This window comes from Serinus canaria, chromosome 25, assembly GCF_022539315.1.
Source record: "Serinus canaria isolate serCan28SL12 chromosome 25, serCan2020, whole genome shotgun sequence".
NCBI lineage: Eukaryota > Metazoa > Chordata > Aves > Passeriformes > Fringillidae > Serinus > Serinus canaria.
Genome location: NC_066338.1, coordinates 6,767,238 through 6,785,799, shown reverse-complemented (window position 1 = coordinate 6,785,799; position 18,562 = coordinate 6,767,238). Strand labels below are relative to the sequence as shown.

General features: G+C 52.3%; 2 protein-coding genes and 1 pseudogene across 2 annotated transcripts in view; 2 read left to right on the top strand and 1 right to left on the bottom strand.

Moving 5' to 3' along the window:
- Positions 1-18,562, top strand: part of LOC115484925 (zinc finger protein 208-like) — a 513,901-nt gene that overhangs the window by 214,824 nt on the left and 280,515 nt on the right.
- The window catches only part of LOC115483959 (olfactory receptor 14I1-like), a 205,102-nt pseudogene that overhangs the window by 79,765 nt on the left and 106,775 nt on the right, over positions 1-18,562 (bottom strand).
- LOC127060503 (olfactory receptor 14J1-like) lies at positions 2,027-10,053 on the top strand. The gene is made up of 2 exons (XM_050984148.1): positions 2,027-2,920; positions 10,045-10,053. Exons 1-2 carry the CDS (start codon positions 2,027-2,029, stop codon positions 10,051-10,053), a joined length of 903 nt encoding a protein of 300 aa, XP_050840105.1.

Sequence of the window (18,562 nt, the reverse complement as noted above, 5' to 3'; positions counted from 1 at the left end):
CAGGACTTGCCTGATCCTAATGAGTCCCGTGGTGTATTTGGAGCTGAGCCCTGGAACCTCAGGGCCTGAGAGGAGATTGCACAAACCTTTCCAGAAGTCAAAGTCAGAAGAAACACCCAAAGCGTCTCACAGACTGAATGGGTCTCACGGAGGTCCATGCCCAGCACAGGCTCCTCATGGACTTCTTGGAAGAGAGAACTTGAGGCCAGGATGGCCTCCAGAAAATCAGTGTGGAAAAGAAAATCCAAAGTATCTTAAAAAACCTTGACTATCTCAAAGTATTAATGAGCCCCACTGAGTGTCAGTACAAAGCTCTCAAGGGACTCCTTAAAGCAGATAATTGGGGCCATGATTGCACAAACCTCTCAGAGACTCCAAGGCAAAAGCCAAACCCAAAGTCCTTTGAAAAAAATCTGTGAGCATTGAGGAGCCCCCAGGGCCATTGCTGAGCAAGGCTCCCCAGGGACTCCTTCCAGCAGATCCTTGAGGCCACTGGGATGTGGGCTAGGGGGGGATGCTGAGGGCAGGACAAGGGGCTGACAGTTCCCAGCCTGGCTGGGGCTGTGCCAGGAGGCCCCAGTGCCTCAGGACCAGGTGTCTCCTCCCAGCCCTTGGTGGCACAGACCCTGCTGTGGCCCAGGGCACCAAGACTTGGCTTCTCTTTGTCCCCACCTGTCATCAGTGCCTCCAGTTCCCTGCTCTGCCTCAGGCCTGGGGACACTTTCTCAGTGGTGTCCCTCAGTGGGATCCATTAAAAGTGAAAGAAACTTTGGAGTGGATTCTGACTTGGAGTTCTGGAGAGGTTTCTTACGGTACCTCTCAGGGACTGATGTTCAGGGCCTGAGCACAAAGCCCCAGAGGCTCATTAAAGTCCTTGTGCTGTGTCTGTCTGTGCTGCTGAGCTGGGCTGGGCTCCTGGCACAGAGGCAGCTCCTGGTAACCAAGAAAAGCTTCAAAAGCACATTTCTGTTGATGAGCAGCTCTTCTGGCAGCCCAGCAGGGCTGGGGCACTGCCTGCAGCCACCCCAGGCACAGCACAGAGGCACAGAGAGCTTCAATCAGTCAGGGCTGGGAAGGTGCTGAGAAGTGCCTGGGGCACAATCCCTGCCAGCCCTTGGCACAGGAACCTCTGGCTGCAGGACAATGCAGCTGCAGCTCCTGGAGCCATCTCCTAAAGCTGGAACATCCCAATGCCTGCAGACTCTGTGAGTACATTCTCTGATTGTCTCTTGTGCAGAGCAGCCAGGGGTGCCCAGGGCTGTCCTGCAGAGCAGGGTCCTGCAGCCCAGGGCGCTGTGCTGGGGCAGGGACTCTGCTGCCTGCCAGGGACAGCTCTCAGCCAGCCCTGGCAGCTGCTCCCAGCACTGGGGAACAGGATCTAGGTGGGAGGAGACAGCTGGCAAGGCTTGGAAGTGTTCTCCTTTTGTGGGGAGGATGCTGCATTGTTCAGGACTGCTCCCAGCATGGCATTTTACTGCAGAACATTTCCAAGTAGATTAGACAGGAGAACAGCAAGGGAAGGGCTGCATAAAAGGGAAACTCCTGCTTTTTATTCTACTGCTCCGGCTTGCCTGGATGGGAAATTACATATAGATATTCATCTTTCAGTTCAGGCTGAGAAAAATAAAAAATATTCTCTTAGATATGAAAAAAAAGAGGCACTGACAGAAATCAAGGCCCTTAGAGGCAGCATCAGTGTCACTTTAGTAGCCTCCTCAGGTTTGCTCTGATGTTGCCATCAAAGCCTGCAGAGCCAGAGCTGCCCCTGGGCAGTGCCAGAGCTAGGAGGGGTCTGCAGGGCAGAGCTGAGCCCCCAGGGCTGGGCTGGGCTCTGGCAGCACTGGCAGGGCTCAGCCCTGGGCACAGGGAAGCAGCTGCTGGCAGGGACAGCTCCAGGCAGCAGAGCCCTGGGCAGGCAGTGGGGGGAAAGTGCCCCCAGGCTGTGCTGGGATATTTAAAGTCCTCACCAAACCCAACTATTTCATGATTCCTATTTTTACAGATTCCCCATGCCCAGACAGCACAAATGTCCAACAGCAGCTCCATCAGCCACTTCCTCCTGCTGGCATTGGCAGACACGTGGCAGCTGCAGCTCCTGCACTTCTGCCTCTTGCTGGCCATCTCCCTGGCTGCCCTCCTGGGCAACGGCCTCATCATCAGCGCCGTAGCCTGCGGCCACCACCTGCACACGCCCATGTTCTTCTTCCTGCTCAACCTGGCCCTCGCTGACCTGGGCTCCATCTGCACCACTGTCCCCAAAGCCATGCACAATTCCCTCTGGGACACCAGGAAAATCTCCTACACAAGATGTGCTGCTCAGCTCTTTTTTTTCATGTTCTTCATCTCAGCAGAGTTTTCCCTCCTGACCATCATGTGCTACGACCGCTACGTGTCCATCTGCAAACCCCTGCACTACGGGACCCTCCTGGGCAGCAGAGCTTGTGCCCACATGGCAGCAGCTGCCTGGGCCAGTGTCTTCCTCTATTCACTGCTGCACACGGCCAATACATTTTCCCTGCCCCTGTGCCCTGGCAATGCCCTGGGCCAGTTCTTCTGTGAAATCCCACAGATCCTCAAGCTCTCCTGCTCACACTCAAACCTCAGGGAACTGGGGCTCATTGTACTTAGTGCCTGTTTAGCATTAGGTTGTTTTGTGTTCATTGTTTTCTCCTATGTGCAGATCTTCAGGGCTGTGCTGAGGATCCCCTCTGAGCAGGGACGGCACAAAGCCTTTTCCACCTGCCTCCCTCATCTGGCTGTGGTCTCCCTGTTCCTAAGCACTGTTATGCTTGCCTACCTGAAGCCCCCCTCCATCTCCTCCCCATCCCTGGATCTGGCCCTGTCCGTTCTGTACTCGGTGGTGCCTCCAGCCCTGAACCCCCTCATCTACAGCCTGAGGAACCAGGAGCTCAAGGCTGCAGTGTGGAGACTGATGACTGGATGGTTTCAGAAACATTAAACTGCTGGCCAGTGTCTGCAAATCACTTGTAATAAAAGTAATCTTTAATACGTCTTTCTGGCTTCAGTGTGGATATTCTTTTATTATTGTTGTTTCATTTTTTTAATATAGACCACAAAGAAATGACATTGTTTGTGCCATTTCTCAAAAGGTTTCTTTCCACCTTCCCCGTGGCCACAGATTATGTCACTGAGGAGCTGTGCTTTTGGTGGCCCAAAACACATTAAAGGATCACATAGAAAATTTTCTGCAGAGATGCCCTTTAGTTGCCTTCTCTGGAGCTGCAGCAGCAATGTCTTTGTGCAGAGCTGGGGGCAGATCAGTGCTGGCACAGCAGCTGTGCCCAGCAGCAGCAGCACTTGGTGTTGCCAGTGCTGCTCCCGTGGCCCTGCCCCGCTGCCCTGGTGGCCCTGGTGTTGCTGTAGGGCCTGAGTGCTCTCGGGGCTGGGCACAGCCCTGGGGGTGGCAGTGCCAGGGCTGCAGCAGGGACAGGCCATGGGCACTGCTGGGGCAGCGCTGACGCCTCAGGCCAGGCCCTGGGGGCTCCAGGCTCCTTGCCCAGGCTCTCTCCAGAACACACCCAGGCCAATGCTCAGCACAGAAAACCCCTGTGAGCAGCCCCAGGGTGGCCGTGGGGAGGCTGGGGGCAAACAGCATGGCTGGTGCTCTGCAAGGGCTCTGGGGGAGATGGGAAGGAGCAGCAGAGCAGGGGCTGATCCATCCCCAGTGCCCTGGACAGCCCAGGGCAGCGTCTCAGAGCGTCCTCAGGGAGCTGCCAACAACATCCCCCCTCTGCAGCCTTGGCCTCTCCCCCAGCTCACACAGGTGCCCCATCCTTGTAGGCACAGACACGGCAGCGCTGGCTCAGGAGCCCCTGTTTGCATTGCACAGAGCAGGGGGAGCACCCCCATGCTGTTGGTGTGGGGACATGAACCTGAGGGAGCACAAATGCCATCAGCCCCTGGGGCCAGCAAGGGCTGGGGGATTCCAGGGAAACCACTCAGCTTTGTCCTGGCCTCTGCAGTCAGCCAGAAAGTTTGTTCCCATCAGCTGGGAGTTTCCTGTCCCTCTGCAGATGCTGTTGCTCAGTGGCAGGGCTGCCTGGCAGCCACCCCCAAACTGCCCTCAGCATTTCCTTGGCTTCACCTTTGCTCTCTTTACTCTTCCCTGCTACAGATTTCTTCCCATTGCACACCCCTATTCCCACTCCTTTAAACAGCCCATCCCTGTTTGCCCTTTCCTCTCTGGTCCCACTCCCCATTGCAGTTCCTGCCTTGGCACCATGGGAACGTCCCTTGGGGAGCAGGATCATCCTACAAGTGCTGCAGGAATTGTCTGCAGGCTCCTCCAGTTTCTTCTGCTGCTCCCTTGCCAGAGGCACCACAGGCCAGGGGGGCACATCTGGGCTGCTGTGTCTGGCTCTGGGGCTCCCTGTTCTGGGCAATGAGGAGGAGCTGCAGAGGCTCTGCAGGACTGACAGGATGGGCTTTGGGGCTGGCAGGAGAAGCTGAGGGACCTGGGCTGCTGGAGCTTCTGGAGAGGAGGCCCAGGGTGAAATGCTGAAATGCTCCAAGGGTGGTTTCAGAGAATCACAGAATCAGCAAGGTTGGAAAAGGCTTTGGAAATCATCAAGTCCAACCTGTTCCCTGACACTGCATTGTGTCCCCTGAGCCTCCTCTTCTCCAGGATAAACAACCCCAGCTCCCTCAGCCGCTACTCACAGGACTTGTGTTCCAGACCCCTCCCCAGCCTTGTTGCCCTTCTCTGGACACGTTCCAGCCCCTCCATGTCCTTCCCAAATTGGGGGACCCAGAACTGGACACAGCACTCGCGGTGCTTCCCAAACAGCACTGAGCACAGGGGAAGAATCACTGCCCTGCTCCTGCTGGCCACACCATTCCTGATCCAGGCCAGGAGCCATTGGCCTTCTTGGCCACCTGGGCACACTGCTGGCTCATGTCCAGCCTGCTGTCCATCAGTCCCTGCAGGTCCCTTTCTGCCTGGCTGCTGTCCAGCCACTCTGTCCCCAGCCTGTAGCCCTGCAGGGGTTGTTGTGGCCAAAGTGCAGGACCCAGCACTTGGACTTGATAAACCTCACCTTGTTGGATTTGGGCCTTGGATCCAGCCTGTCCAGGGTCCTGTGCAGAGCCCTCCTACCCTCCAGCAGATCAGCACTCCTAAAGAACTTGGTGTCACCATGGTTCCCTGAGGCCCCAGAATTTCCCAATTGTCTCCATGATTCCACGAGGCCTCCCAGTGTCACAATGTTCCTTTGGTTCCATGGGACCCCTTGGTGTCACAAAGTCCCTTGGATCCTTCGTCCCCACAGTGTCACAATGGCACCATGGTCCCCCAAAAGGCTCTGCTGTGTCCCAATGGATCCTTTGTTTCATGAGGTCTGGCAGTGCAGCAATGCTCTCCTTGGTTCCACAGTGACACAATGGCCTCTTGGTCCCAAGGCCACCACGGTGTCAAACATGTTTCCTTCATTCCAGGAGTCCCTGAGGAGCAGCACTGGCCCCTTGGTTCCATGGGGCCCTGCAGTGTCACAATGGCCCCATCATGACACCAGGTCCTGCTCTGTCACAATGCTCTGCATGGTTCCACAAGGCCCTGCAGGGTCACAGTGGCCTCTTGGTTCCATGAGGCCTCAGAGTGCCACAAGGAATTCCTTGGTGCTGCAGTGTCACAATGGAGCCCTGGTGACACAAGATCCTGCAGTGTCACCAGGGACCCTTTGTTCCATGGGGCACCACAGTGTCACAATTGTTCCCTCAGTTCCCAGAGTCCCTGCAATGGAGCAATGGCCCCTTGATTCCATTGTCCCCAGGCTCTCCCAAGAGTCTCCTTGGTTCCACAGTGTCACAATGGCCCCTTGGTTCCACAAGGCCCCACAGGGTCACAGTGGCCTCTGTGGTTCCACCAGGACCCAGACTGTCACCATGGACTCCTTGCTTCCTTTCAGCCCCACAGTGTCACCATGGCCCCTTGGCTCTGTGCTGCCATGTCATACACAGTGTCACCATGGTCCTCTCAGTGCCACCAGGCCCTGCAGTGTCACAATGGCCTCTTGCTTCCCCAGAGCCCTGCAGTGTCACAATCATCAGAGAATCAACCAGGCTGCAAAAGCCTTGGAGAGCATCAAGTCCAACCTGGGACCCAACACCACCTTGTCACCCATGCCATGGCACTGAGTGCCACATCCAGTCTTTCCTTAAACACTCCAGGGGTGGTGACTCACCCACCTCCTGGGCAGCCCATTCCAATGCCCAATCACCCTTTGTGTGGAGAATATTTCCTAAATGTCCAGCCTAAACATCCCCTGGTGCAGCTGAAGCCTGTGTCCTCTTGTCCTTCACTGCTCCCAGGGAGAAGAGTCTGACTGTCCCTGGCTGCACCCTCCTGTCAGGGAGTTGTAGAGAGTGATGAGGTCTCCCTGAGCTTCCTCTTCTCCAGGATAAACAACCCCAGTCTCCTCAGCCACTCCTCACAGGACTTGTGTTCCAGACCACTTCCCAGCCTTGTTGCCCTTCTCTGGACACGCTCCAGCCCCTTCATGTCCTTCCTGAATTGGGGGGCCCAGAACTGGACACAGCATCGAGGGCTGCCCAACCAGTGCTGAGCACGGAGGAAGAATCACTGCCCTGCTCCTGCTGGCCACACCATTCCTGATCCCAGCCAGTGCCAGGGGTTGGATGAGGGAAATGGTGGGGAGGGGGTAGGAGACAGAGTATGATTGATGGTCAGCCATGAAGGGTCTTGATTTTCATATCTATTCAGACTGCATTAGAAGGTTCTGGGGGTCAATATCAACTGGACATTGCTGATATCAATCTACAAAGGAAAAAAACAAGGACAAAACAGTTCTATCTGCATTGTTTTCAATAGAGTAGATTCACTTTGAACACACTTCTGAAATCTGTTCAATTAACCAGAAGACAAAAAACTTAAATAATCCCAGGGACTTTTCTTGTTCAGGTGTTTTGAACTAATGTTTATGAGCCTTTGTCAATGAATTCCTGAACTGAAGAGCTCAAGAAAGAAGAGGCCTCTGGAGGAGTAAAATTCATCAGCAACCTCCCAGTGGCTGAGGATCCATCCCCATCAGAGCAGCAATGAACAGAAATGGGCACAGCTTTGTGGCTGCCCCAGCTCTGGGATGGGCCCTGGGCCTGGAGCAGGAGCAGCTCTGGAGGGCCCCAAGGCCGGGGCTCTTGTGCTGCCCTGGGCAGGTGGGATGGCAGCAGGGGCTGCAGAGCTCTCAGCACCTCAGCCAGAGGGGAGCAGGCACACACAGGGAATTGCTGAGCATGGCCTGCGCTGGCCAGGGCTGACTGTGCCAAAGGCAGAGCTCAGCTGCCCTTGGGGGCTGCAGGAACAGCCCAGAGCCCAAAGAGCCTCCATGGCTGTGCTGGAGACCAAGGCTGCAGGAGGGAAATGCAGGGCTGCTGCGGGATGGGGAGGGCATTGAATTCCAGCACACACCTCAGCTCTCTGATGATCCCGGCACCATGCTGGGCCCTGTTCCAGACTGGAGCAGAGCAGATGTTGATGGGACAGGAGCCCTGTGGGGCTGTCAGGGACCTGCAGCTTGCAAGGTGCTCTGCTCTCCCTCAGGTGCTCTGGGAGAGATCCAATCCCAGCTGGGCACCTCAGGGCACAAGTGGCACTGCCTGTTCATGGGCACACAGCTGATGTATGCCTGGAAAGGGTCACGGGTGTTAACACTTTTTTATTTGATAAAATACCAGAAAATCTTTATTATCTAGGTCACTTGAGTACTTTTAAGGAATGGCAAAGTTTTCTCACAAAGAACAGGAATTTTCTGGAAGTCTACTGATGGCAGGAGGAGAAATACTGATCTTGCTTTCTACTGGTGTCACCAGTATTCTGGTATTACTTCTTCTCCCTTTTGCTTCAGGTGTATTCAGCTCTCCTGTTTAAATGGTCATGTCTAAGGACATCTCTTCATTTAGAGAAGCTGGATCTATGTACTTCCTACTGCTCTCTGATTTCCTCCTCCAGATTATCTCTGGTCATTCAAGTGCCGCTCAACTGACTAGTTCATGCTTTGAGCTGCAGGAATATGCTCAATATTTCTGAAGTTGAAAAAATTATATAATAAACATCATATTAATCATGTTTATACCTATCACAGAATTATTGTATACCTTTGTCTAAAACAGGTCCTGCACAGAAATCCCTTGGGAATGATGGACATGTCAGATGCTGCTGGGAAATTCCAGAGAGCTGAGGGAAGAGCTGTGGTGGTTATGAAACTGTTCAAATGTTCAACTTGTGTTTGTTGGCAAGAAACCTTTCTGTGTCTCTGAGTGTCACCAGTCCCTGAGCCCAAAGGACACAAACCTGATGAGTTGTGGTTCCCACTGCAGGGGCTGCACTCGGACCTTGGCCCTGCACAGGAGAGCTCTTCATCCCCTTTCTCTCTTTTCCTCCCTCTGGGCATGGAGGGAGCTCCTGACTTCAGCCTGTGACTGGTGTGTGCAAAGAGCAAATCTGGGCAGAATTGGGGCAGGGAGGGTTTGGGGGGACCTTGGGATCTGTGCTGGGCACAGAAGGTGTTTTCCATTGCTCTGACACTGTCTGCTCTGGAAAAGGGATTTAATATCCAGCAGAGGAATGACTTTTGCATTATGATGGAGCTGTGCCTTCCCTTGGCTTTGTTGGCTGACAAGAAATGAACATCCCTCTGTGTCTCAGGCAGCTCCTTCTCCAAGGAAAGCAGGTGGGAGTTGGAGCCAAGGAGCTGAAAGCTGCAGGTGCAGCCTGGGCTGGAGGGAGCTCAGATTTGCACAAGGCTGCTCTGAGTGCCAGGGCTTGGATGGGGGAAATGGTGGGGTGGGGGTAGGGACAGAGTCTGATTGATTGTCAGCCATGAAGGGTCTTGATTTTCATATCCATTCAAACTGCATGAGGAGGTACTTGGATTCAGTGTCAATTGGAGATTGCGCATAGCAATTTATTAACAGGGAAAGAAATACCTAAACAGTACATTAAAAATGTTTTCTCACTGTCTTTATAAATAGAACATATACAGTTTGAATACACTACTGAAATCTGTCTAACCACAGAGGATTTGAAAATTAAAATCAAATTATCCCCAGAGGCTTGGCTTGTTAAGGTGTTCTGAATGCTAATGAGCCCTGGGAGACTGAATTCCTGCACTGAAGAGCTGAAGGCTGAACAAGGCTCTGGAGCAGTGAAATTCAGCAGCAGCCCCCAAGGTGCTGAGGATGTCAGCAGCCCCCACTGAGGCCATCCCTGCCCAGAGCCCCTGGGGGAATGGGCAGACAAGGAGAGCGTCCCTGGGGCTGGGGCAGCACAACTCAGAGGCACCAGGGGCTCCAGCTGGGAAATGGAGTGTGGAATGGGGCTGGGAAAGCCCTGCCTGGGCTGGGCCAAGCAGGACAGACAAACCCTGACTCCCATCCACTAAAAAACTCTCTCAAGGAGACATTTAAAAGGAATTACATTTGTTTGTGTACTCTGAGTTGGATGCACTGGAGAGATACCAACAAGATATTCTCAGGAGCTCAAAACAACGAAACAGCCTTTACTGGGAACTTTGGAAAATCAGAGAAACTTTGGCAAAAGGTTTATTTTGACATTGTAGATGTTTTGGCTCGTTAATTTAAGATTTTTCGAATCTTGAGATTTTCTAATAATGGATTGATTAGTGTGGTGAGTTTTAGTGTCCATTTATTAATTATGCATTTGTTTTGTTGTGAGATTGGATTAAGAGATAGGTAAAGTAGGTTTAAAATTTTAAAAGGGTATAAAGGAAATTTTATTTAAAAAAAAGAAAAAAGGTAGTAAGAATTAAAATAAACTTTACACTTTTTTTTTCTTTACAGCTTTTCTTTTTTTACTGGCAATGTTAAGAAACTAAACGAAAAATTTCTAGTTTGTTTAGTTTTTCTAGAATAGTCTTTTTTTAGTTTACTTTCGGGGAGAAGGTTTTTAAGGTTATGGAGATTTTTTTCACAAGAGGTAAATGTAGGGTTTTTGTGGTTCTCTATTTTGTCGTGCATGAGAGTTGCCTGAGGAGCTTTATTATTCTGAAGTTGCTTTAATTGCTACAAGCTCTTTTACAGCTTGTTGATGGGCCACGTTGACTTATGGGGTATTGTTTTAAAGATTAGTTTTTTAAAGGTAAAAGTTTTCATTATTTAATTTTTAAATTATTTTTATCCCTGGGAATAAAGATCTTCTCTTGGGGATACTGGATTATTTTGTTTTCTCCTGCTTAAAATTTTGATGAAATTACAGTTATTTTAACATTTGTTTATTTTATCATGGAGGTTTTTATTTCATATTATTTGATTTTTTTTAAAGTTTTATGTGTTATAAAGAAAAAGAGTTTTTTATTTATAGTTTATAGGATGATTTTAGTTTTAAGATTAAGGTATTTTGTCTTTTGTTTTAATTGGGTTTTAATTTCTTCTTTACTGACTTTGATGGTTTTATGTTGTTTTTTTATGTGCTTGCATTTTGATTTTCTTTTACTTGAGGGGGAATTGAAGTATTGAAATGATGAACACCTGATCTGCCAGTTATTTGTGGAGGAACTTGTGGTTGTATTGTGTTAGGGTTGGTTTTGTGGTTGGTTTTGGGTTTTTTTGTGCTTAATTTTTTAGTTTTGGGGTTATTCTGTGTGGGTTGTAGGTTGTAGGAGTTCTTGGTTTGAGTTGTGTTGGGGGAGGGGACTTGATGGTAAGATTTTAAATGTTGTGGCTTTGTTCTGGTTGGGGTTTTGTAGCTTTTGTTTTCCTGTTTGGGAGTTGTTGGGGTTTGGTTTGGTCAGAATGGGGCCAATGATGGGGAGGGGGGAGCCTGGGGAGGGGGGAAGGGGCTCAGCCCACAGCAGGGCTGCTGGGTTTGGTTTGGTTTGGTTTGGTTTGGTTTGGTTTGGTTTGTTTGGTTTGGTTTGGTTGAGATGGGGGCTGGGGCCAGGGCCTGCTGCTTCTTTGTTGACTGGAAAAGAAAGAGGAGGTTCCTGGGTTTTTTCATCTTTAACTGATCTGTTTCACACAGTTCAGTATCTCAGTGGTTAAACAGATTGTCAGTTACACAAAAAGTTTTGTATTACTATTGAAAATTCTTTTCATGTCAAATCATGACATTCAATCAACAAAAAACACTTCTCAAAGCATTGACTTGGCCCATTCGACTTCACAAACTCTAAGCCTGTTCAATTTAATATCAATCAAAATTTGCAGAAGCACAGAAATAGAAGACACAGAAAGAGAGAAAGACAAAAAAGATGCAGAGGAGCACACACACAGCTACCAACTCCTGGATTCCAGCAGTGTTCAGATGGAAATTCCAAGATGATGCAGGGTCAAGCTGTGTGCTTGCCTTGTGGTCAGCCTTCAATAGCCCTTGGTCTTCCTGGGCCCTTCCCCCAGGTGGGACTTGGGCTCATTTGGTCCCTCAGGAGCTGGGCTGGGGCTCCAGAGGTGGCTGTGGAGCATTGCCTGTGCTGTGCCAGGGACTGGCAGACACTGCTGGGCTGGGATGGAGGCTCTGGGGGGATTGGGGTTCCAGGGCAGGGCAGGGCTGGGGTTCCAGGGCAGGGCAAGGCTGGACCTGCCCCTTCCTCCCCTCCAAACAAAATGTTCCAGCCAACAATCTCCTCCAGTCTCTCAAAGTAAAGCAATGTTGGAGATGATAATCCCAATTCTGACCATGGGCACCTGGCTGAGAAGGACAGTTCTTTTCCACACGAATGGAAGCACAGAGTCCCAGACTTTGGAGAGCCTCACTAGGCCAAGGCCAGCCAGACTTGTCAGGAATGGCAGATTTTGTCTGGGAGCAGTATTTGGATTTAGGGAAATTTGAAGGTGGAACCTCAATCTCGGCCATGGGTACCTGGAGAAGGACAGTTCTTTTCTATAGAAAGGAAAGCATGGAGCCTTCCGCAGGGTTTTAGGGACAGATGAGAGCTGACCCTCGTGAAACCATAACCAGCCAGTCTTGTCCATGCAATTTTCCTATGGGAACAATCCCTGGACATAAGGAAATTTGGCTATGAAACCCCAATTCTGTCCATGGATGCCTGGAGGAGGAGAAGGACAGATCTTTTCCATAGGAAGGAAATCCGAGATCTCCATCATTTGAATAGCAGATGAGAAGAGACCCTCAACATGCCAAGGCCAGCTGTCAGGCAGCCCTTGGGAGGCCAAACCAGCCAGACCTGTTCCATGTTCCCTTGGTTCCATGGGGCTCTGAAGTGTCACAATGGCACCTTGGTTCCATGGGCCCCTGCTGTGTCATAATGGTGTCCATGGTTCCACAAGCCCCAAATGTCACGTCACTCCTCTCTTCCATGAGGCCCAGAATGTCACAATGGTCCTTTGGACCCTGAGGGTTTGCGAGCCACAATGGTCTCCTTTGGTTGTCCAGTGTCACAATGGACCACTGATGACAGGAGACCCTGCAGTGTCACAATGGACCTTTGGTTCCATGCAGCCCTGCAGTGTCACAAAGGCCTCTTGGTTTCACGAGGCCCCACAGTATCACAATGTCCCTCTTGGTTCTGTGGGGACCTCCAGGGTCACAATGGTCTCACTGGTGCCATGAGGCCTCACAGTGTCACAATGCTTTGCCTATTCCATGGGCCCTGGTAGTGTCACAATGGTCTCCTTGGTGCCACGGTGCCCCACAGTGTCACAAAGGTCCCTTGGTTCCATGAGGCTGTGAAGTGTCACAATGGTCTCTCCCATCAGGTTCCATGAGGCCTTGAGATGTCACAATGGACCTTTGGCACCATTGTGAGACAATGGGGTCTTGCAGTGTGCTTGGTTCCAGGACACCCCAAAGTGTCATAATGGTCTCCACAGTTCCATGAGGCCCTGCAGTGTCACAATGAACCCTTGGTTGATGGGATCCATCAGTATCACAGTGATTCCTACATTCCATGGAGCGACACAGGGTCAGTGCAGTCCCCTTGGTTCCATGAGGCCCAGCAATGTCACAGTGTTCTCCATGATTCCATGAGGCCCCACAGTGTCACACTGGTCCCTTGGTCTCACAAGGCCCCACAGTGTCACAATGGTCCCTTGGTCTCACAGGGACCCACAGTGTCACAATGGTCCCTTGGTCTCACAGGGCCCCACAGTGTCACACTGGTCCCTTGGTCTCACAGGGCCCCAGTGTCACACTGGTCCCTTGGTTCCATGGCCCTGTGCTGCTGCATTCCCCCCTCCCCTTCTCAGCCCGCCCTGCCAGCTCAGAAATGCTCCTTGGGCCTGGGCCTTGGCCAGCAGCCCCTGGGCTCAGCTCCTCTCAGCCCATCACAAACACTGTCGGCTCCAGGCACTGCTGCTGCCCAAACAGCTCCTGCTTTCTCTACCAGCAGCCCTGGGAACTGGTTTTGTTCCCTCCGTGGCACAACATCCCTGTTCTCACAGTGCCAAAGAAAGCTGCTGGTGCCAAGTGTGGCCAGGATGAACCATGGCTGGGACTGCAGCCCCTCTCGTGGGGCCCTGCACACAGCGCTCCAAAAGGAGCCCTTGGAGCTCTCCTGGGCCAGCGACTCCCTCTGGGTGGGGCCTCTCCCAGCCGGGAACTCTCCCGTTTGCTGCACTCGGGGATCCTGAACAACCACAGAGCCTGGGCTGATCCCCCACTGCTCCAGGCTCAGCCCTTGGCCTGCTGGGGAGATGCCAAAGGATCCACAGGGAGCATTCCCTGCCCTCAGGGGAATTTCTCCCAGGTGCCTTGCTCTGACTCTGTGTGTCTGTGTGCACACAGGAGTGCCTGTGCTGGGGAAATGGGGCAGAAATGCTGCTCTCTGAGGGGTCTGAGTGCCTTGGAGAGCTGAGTCAGTCAGGCCTGTAAGTGAGGTTAAATCACCAGGTCTAAGTGAAGTTCATTGCTGCTAAGAGCTGTTATTTTGCTAAGTTTTTACATTTAATATAAGTTATAAGCTAAGCAAAATGTTGTGAAGTATTATTGCTCCGGTAAATTGCAAAGTCATAGGTTATAAGTTAAGTGAAGCGCTGTTCTTTTGCAAAATTGTGAAGTTGAAGGTATCAGTTAAGGTTAAGGTAAAAGTTAAGTCCTCTTCTGTTTGAGCTTTGTTAAGCTTTTATCTCTTTATTCCTTTTATCCTTGCCCTCACTGTCCTTGTGTCACACACACACACACAGGGACAGTTCTCGGTTCATTCTGGTTTGATTGCCTGGATTTGGTTTGGTTTTGTTGTTGCTTTGTTTTCTTGGTGTGCCTGAAGTGTCCAGTCAGGAGCAGAGTGACTCTTGCCAAGGAACTTTGTGCTGCTGTCCCTTAATATTAAATCTGGTTTTTGCTGATCCCTTGCTGGGGATTTTTTCAGTCTCTCCAGCCCTCGTTCGTAACAGGGTGAAGGAGCCCTGGCCCAGGCTCTGGCCCTGGAGGACACGGGAACACTGCCGGGGGGCCCTGTCCCCCTGTCCCACCCCCATGGCCCCGTCCCCGTGTCAGGCTCTGGGGTCGATCTCATGGAACATCCTCTGGGGGAGGCTGCGGCACCGGGGGCGGGGGGACCCGGGGGGACAGGGGACCCTGCTGGGCACGAGCAGGGTTGGACTGCTCTGGGGGGAACTGTGAGGGGGGACAGGGCAGAGTGATCTCCCCAGTGACCTCACACATGTCCTGTGATGTGACACAGCCACCTGTGATGTCACAGCCCACTTTGGGCTGTGACAGAGCACCCTTGTGATGTCACAGAACCAGGTGATATCACAAATCTGCACAGTGATGTCACAGGAGACTCTTTGGTGTCACAAAATTGCGCTGTGATATCACAGTCTGTTCTGTGATGTCACAGCCTGCTCTCTGGAGTTACACAGCAACCCAGTGATGTCAACACCCACTCTCTGGTGTCACAGAGCCACCCTCTATGATGGCAGAGTCTGCTCTATGGCCTCACACTATGATGGCACAGTCAGCTGTGTTATGTCACAACCCCCTCAGTGATGCCCTCTGAGATGTCATACTGCCACTCTTTAATTTCACAGCACACACTGTGACCTCACAGCCCCCTCTATGATGCCATATAGCCATGCCATGATGTCACAGCCTGCTCTGTGATGTCACAGAATCCCCTCTGTGACAATGTACCTGCTCAGTGATCTCACACAAAAACTCTATGATGTCATAGCCCAATCTGTGACCTCACACAGCCCACTCTGTGCTGTCACACAGCCCCTTTCTGACATCAGAGCTGCTCTGTGCCTCTATGACACAGCCATAGAGGTGCTGCTGTGACACAGCCCCCTCTGGGACATCCCACAGCTCCTGCCAGTGCTGAGCCCCTGGGAGCTCTGTCTGTGCCCTGCTGGTGTCCCTGAGGTGCCCTGGCAGTGCCCCAGCCCTGCTGGGCTGTGCACAGGAGCTGCTCCTGGCCAGAGCTGTCTCTCTGCAGTGCTGCCCTTGCCAGGAGCTGCCTCTGGGCCAGGAGCCCAGCCCAGCTCAGCAGCACAGACAAAGCACAAGGACTTGAATGACCCTCTGGGGCTTTGGTGCTCTTTGCATCAGACCCAGTCCCTCTGAGTGTGCTCAAAGAACTTCTCAAGGACTCAATATCAGATTGAAACACTGAAGTTTCTTGTACTTTGAAGAGATCCCTGTCAGGGACACAACTGAGAAAGTGTCCCCAGGTTCCAGCTAGAGCACAACACTGGAGGCACTGATGACAGCTGGGGACAAGCAAAGGGAAGGTGTCTCTGGTTCTGAGCAAACCTCCCTTGGCTCTGTCCCTGCAGGCTGTGCTCATCCCCGGCTGCCCCACCTGGCTGGCCCCTTCCTTTGCTGACAGCTCTGCCTCCTGCCTGCCTCTGCCTGCCCACACAAAGCCTTGGGCTGCTCCAGGCTCCTTCTGGGGACGTGCTGCACCACAGCCCTGCCCTGGCAGGGAAATTCCTTTCTCCTCATGTCCACTCTGGGCCTCTCCAGCTGCCCTTGGTGCCATTATTTCTTTCTCTGGCTGATTTATACAATGAAGAAAAGCTCCAGCCTCTCTGAAACCACCCTTCAATCCCTCCCAGGCTAGTCCTATTCTGTCCTCAGTCTCCGCACCACTCACCCCAGAGCCATCAGCCTGTCCCTGCTGGTTCTGTGATGAGGCCTCCAAATCCCATCTTGGGAGATTTTTGGTTCCTTTCCAAGATCTGTGAAAGTGGGAAAATAGTGATCAAAGTTATTTCCTCCCAAATCTTGCTGTGACAGAAGAAGGCCCAGTATGTTAAAACTGAAAGAGAGTGGATTTACATTTGGTAGAAGGAGGAAATATTTTCCAAGTATGAGAGTGGCACAAAACTGCAACTGGTTTTCAAGAGAAGTGGATTCCCCATCTCAGGAATGCTCAAAAATCAGGAGTTTTGTGAAACCTGACCCAGTGAAACCCTCCCCACCCCAGTGACAGAATTCCTGTAGTGTGGGTTCTCTGATGTGCTGGGTGCCCTCACAACACTTCTGGCCAGAATGTCTGCTGAGGGCAGCCAGGCTGCTGCAGGGGCAGTGACCTCACAGCCATCACCATGGCAGCCCTGGCCCTGGGCCTGGCTCTGCCCCTGCCTTGTCTCTGCTGGCATCAAGAGTTTTGTCATTTATATCTTGTCCCCAGGGTGCTGGGGCCAATGGCTTCCCAGTCAGGCTCCTGGAGCAGAAGTGGCTTTTCAGAGCCCAGCCAGAAATGAGCCCTGAGGCAGCAGCTCTGCAGTGGTGCCCACCAGGCCGGGGTGCCAAGGGAGGCTTCTGGCCATGCCCTGCCGGCAGCTGCTGCTGCCAAGGTGCCCTTGGTGCCTCAGGCTCTCCCTGGCACAGCTCCCAGCACGGCACTCTGCCCTTGTGCCCGAGGCCTTCCCTGGGCTGGGGCTGGCCTGGGGCTTTTCCTGCAGTGGGACCTGCCCTGCTCATGGCACAGGAAAGGCAGTTCCTGCTGGAGCAGGAGGCTCTGCCTGCAGTGGCCTCCAACAACTCCAGCAAGGACCTCTTGACTTCAAAATTGCCTCCTAGAGCAGAATATTCTAATAATTGTTACAGTTCCTGTACTGTGGAATAAATAACTCTGGTTAAGATCTCTCTGTCTAATCATGATCAGAATCATTCAGAGCTGTATTTAAATAAATTTATCTGGTATTTCATCATTAATCCTGTGGGACAAATTGCATTAAAGGTTCAATTCCACCTGTCCAATCTTTGACATCTTTAACAAATGCTGGGTCTGGGATTAGATCCAGCACCTCCCCAGAAGGAATTTTAGAAGTTCAGGGGCCCTGCAGGGGCTGTTGGGTGTCATTTCTGTACCTCATTATTTAGTGGGCGTTTCTCTATTAAAGAAATAAAGCTTTTGCCTGAAGCTCCCACTGTGCCCATGAAAGGAACCCCTGTGTATATCTGGGACATCCCGGATCTTTGGCAGCCTGGGCACTCCTGGGATGTCACTGTGGAGCCCCTGTGAGTTCCTGTGACAGATCGGTGCCTTTGCAGCCCAAGGTCCCCTGGGATGTCACCATGGAATGGCTGTGACTGCCTATGACCACACGGCTCTTTACCATGCCCAGAAAGCCCTGGGAGGTCTCCATGGAGCCCCTGACTCTGCCTGTGACATTCCAGCTCTTGAAAAGCCTGGAGACTCTTGGAAAGTCCCCATGGAACCTCTCTGAGGGTCTGTGACAAATCTGATCCTCAGCAGGCAACCATCACCAGCCCCCTGTTGCTATGGTCAGTTTCCATGGCAACCATCACCAGCCTCCTGTTGCTATGGTCAGTTTCCATGGCAACCATCACCAGCCTCCTGTTGCTATGGTCAGTTTCCATGGCAACCATCATAAGCCCCCTGTTGCTATGGTCAGTTTCCATGGCAACCATCACCAGCCTCCTGTTGCTATGGTCAGTTTCCATGGCAACCATCACCAGCAGGGAATTGTGCATGGCTTTGGGGACAGTGGTGCAGATGGAGCCCAGGTCAGCGAGGGCCAGGTTGAGCAGGAAGAAGAACATGGGCGTGTGCAGGTGGTGGCCGCAGGCTACGGCGCTGATGATGAGGCCATTGCCCAGGAGGGCAGCCAGGGAGATGGCCAGTAAGAGGCAGAAGTGCAGGAGCTGCAGCTGCCGCGTGTCTGCCAATGCCAGCAGGAGGAAGTGGCTGATGGAGCTGCTGTTGGACATTTGTGCTGTTTCAGCATGGGGATCTGTAAAAACAGTAATCATGGAATAGTTGGGTTTGGAGAAGATTTTAAATATCCCAGCACAGCCTGGGGGCACTCTCCCCTCACTGCTTGCCCAGGGCTCTGCTGCCTGGAGCTGTCCCTGCCAGCAGCTGCTTCCCTGTGCCCAGGGCTGGGCCCTGCCAGTGCTGCCAGAGCCCAGCCCAGCCCTGGGGGCTCAGCTCTGCCCTGCAGACCCCTCCCAGCTCAGACACTGCCCAGGGGCAGCTCTGGCTCTGCAGGCTCTGATGGCAACATCAGAGCAACCCTTAGGAGGCTGGAAAAGGGACACTGATGCTGCCTCTGAGGGCCTTGATTTCTGTATGTGCCTGGTTTTTTCATACCAAAGAAAATATTTTTTTATTTTTCTCAGCCTGAACTGAAAGAT